Below are 253 nucleotides of genomic sequence, written 5' to 3'. Positions count from 1 at the left end.
CTTCATATCCCTATCACTTCTCTCCTAAAAATAGTAAATCAATCAATCAACAAAAATTCCTCTCCGACCTGACCTCGTATCCCGGGAAGGGCGTGAGGATGGTGCAGCTGACCAGGAAGTCCGAAAGCGAGGTCACCTGGCCCAGGAGGACGAAGCCGGCGTCAACCTTGTCGTTCCACTTGACCCGGGCTTCCGTCTGGATGGTAAGGGGGGGGGTTAAGGAGGTAGGTGGTCTTGGTTTGTTCTTGGTTCG

The 253-nt window shown here is 53.4% G+C and overlaps 1 protein-coding gene across 1 annotated transcript in view; it reads right to left on the bottom strand.

The window, feature by feature from the left end:
- LOC119586980 overlaps window positions 1-253 on the bottom strand; it is a gene marked incomplete in the record, with an annotated part of 81,895 nt that overhangs the window by 39,701 nt on the left and 41,941 nt on the right. The window contains 1 exon segment of the mRNA XM_037935722.1: window positions 74-196. Coding sequence (XP_037791650.1) covers window positions 74-196 — 123 coding nt within the window.

The sequence above is a fragment of the Penaeus monodon genome, chromosome 22 (genome assembly GCF_015228065.2).
Source record: "Penaeus monodon isolate SGIC_2016 chromosome 22, NSTDA_Pmon_1, whole genome shotgun sequence".
NCBI lineage: Eukaryota > Metazoa > Arthropoda > Malacostraca > Decapoda > Penaeidae > Penaeus > Penaeus monodon.
This window is presented reverse-complemented; position numbering and strand designations above follow the sequence as displayed.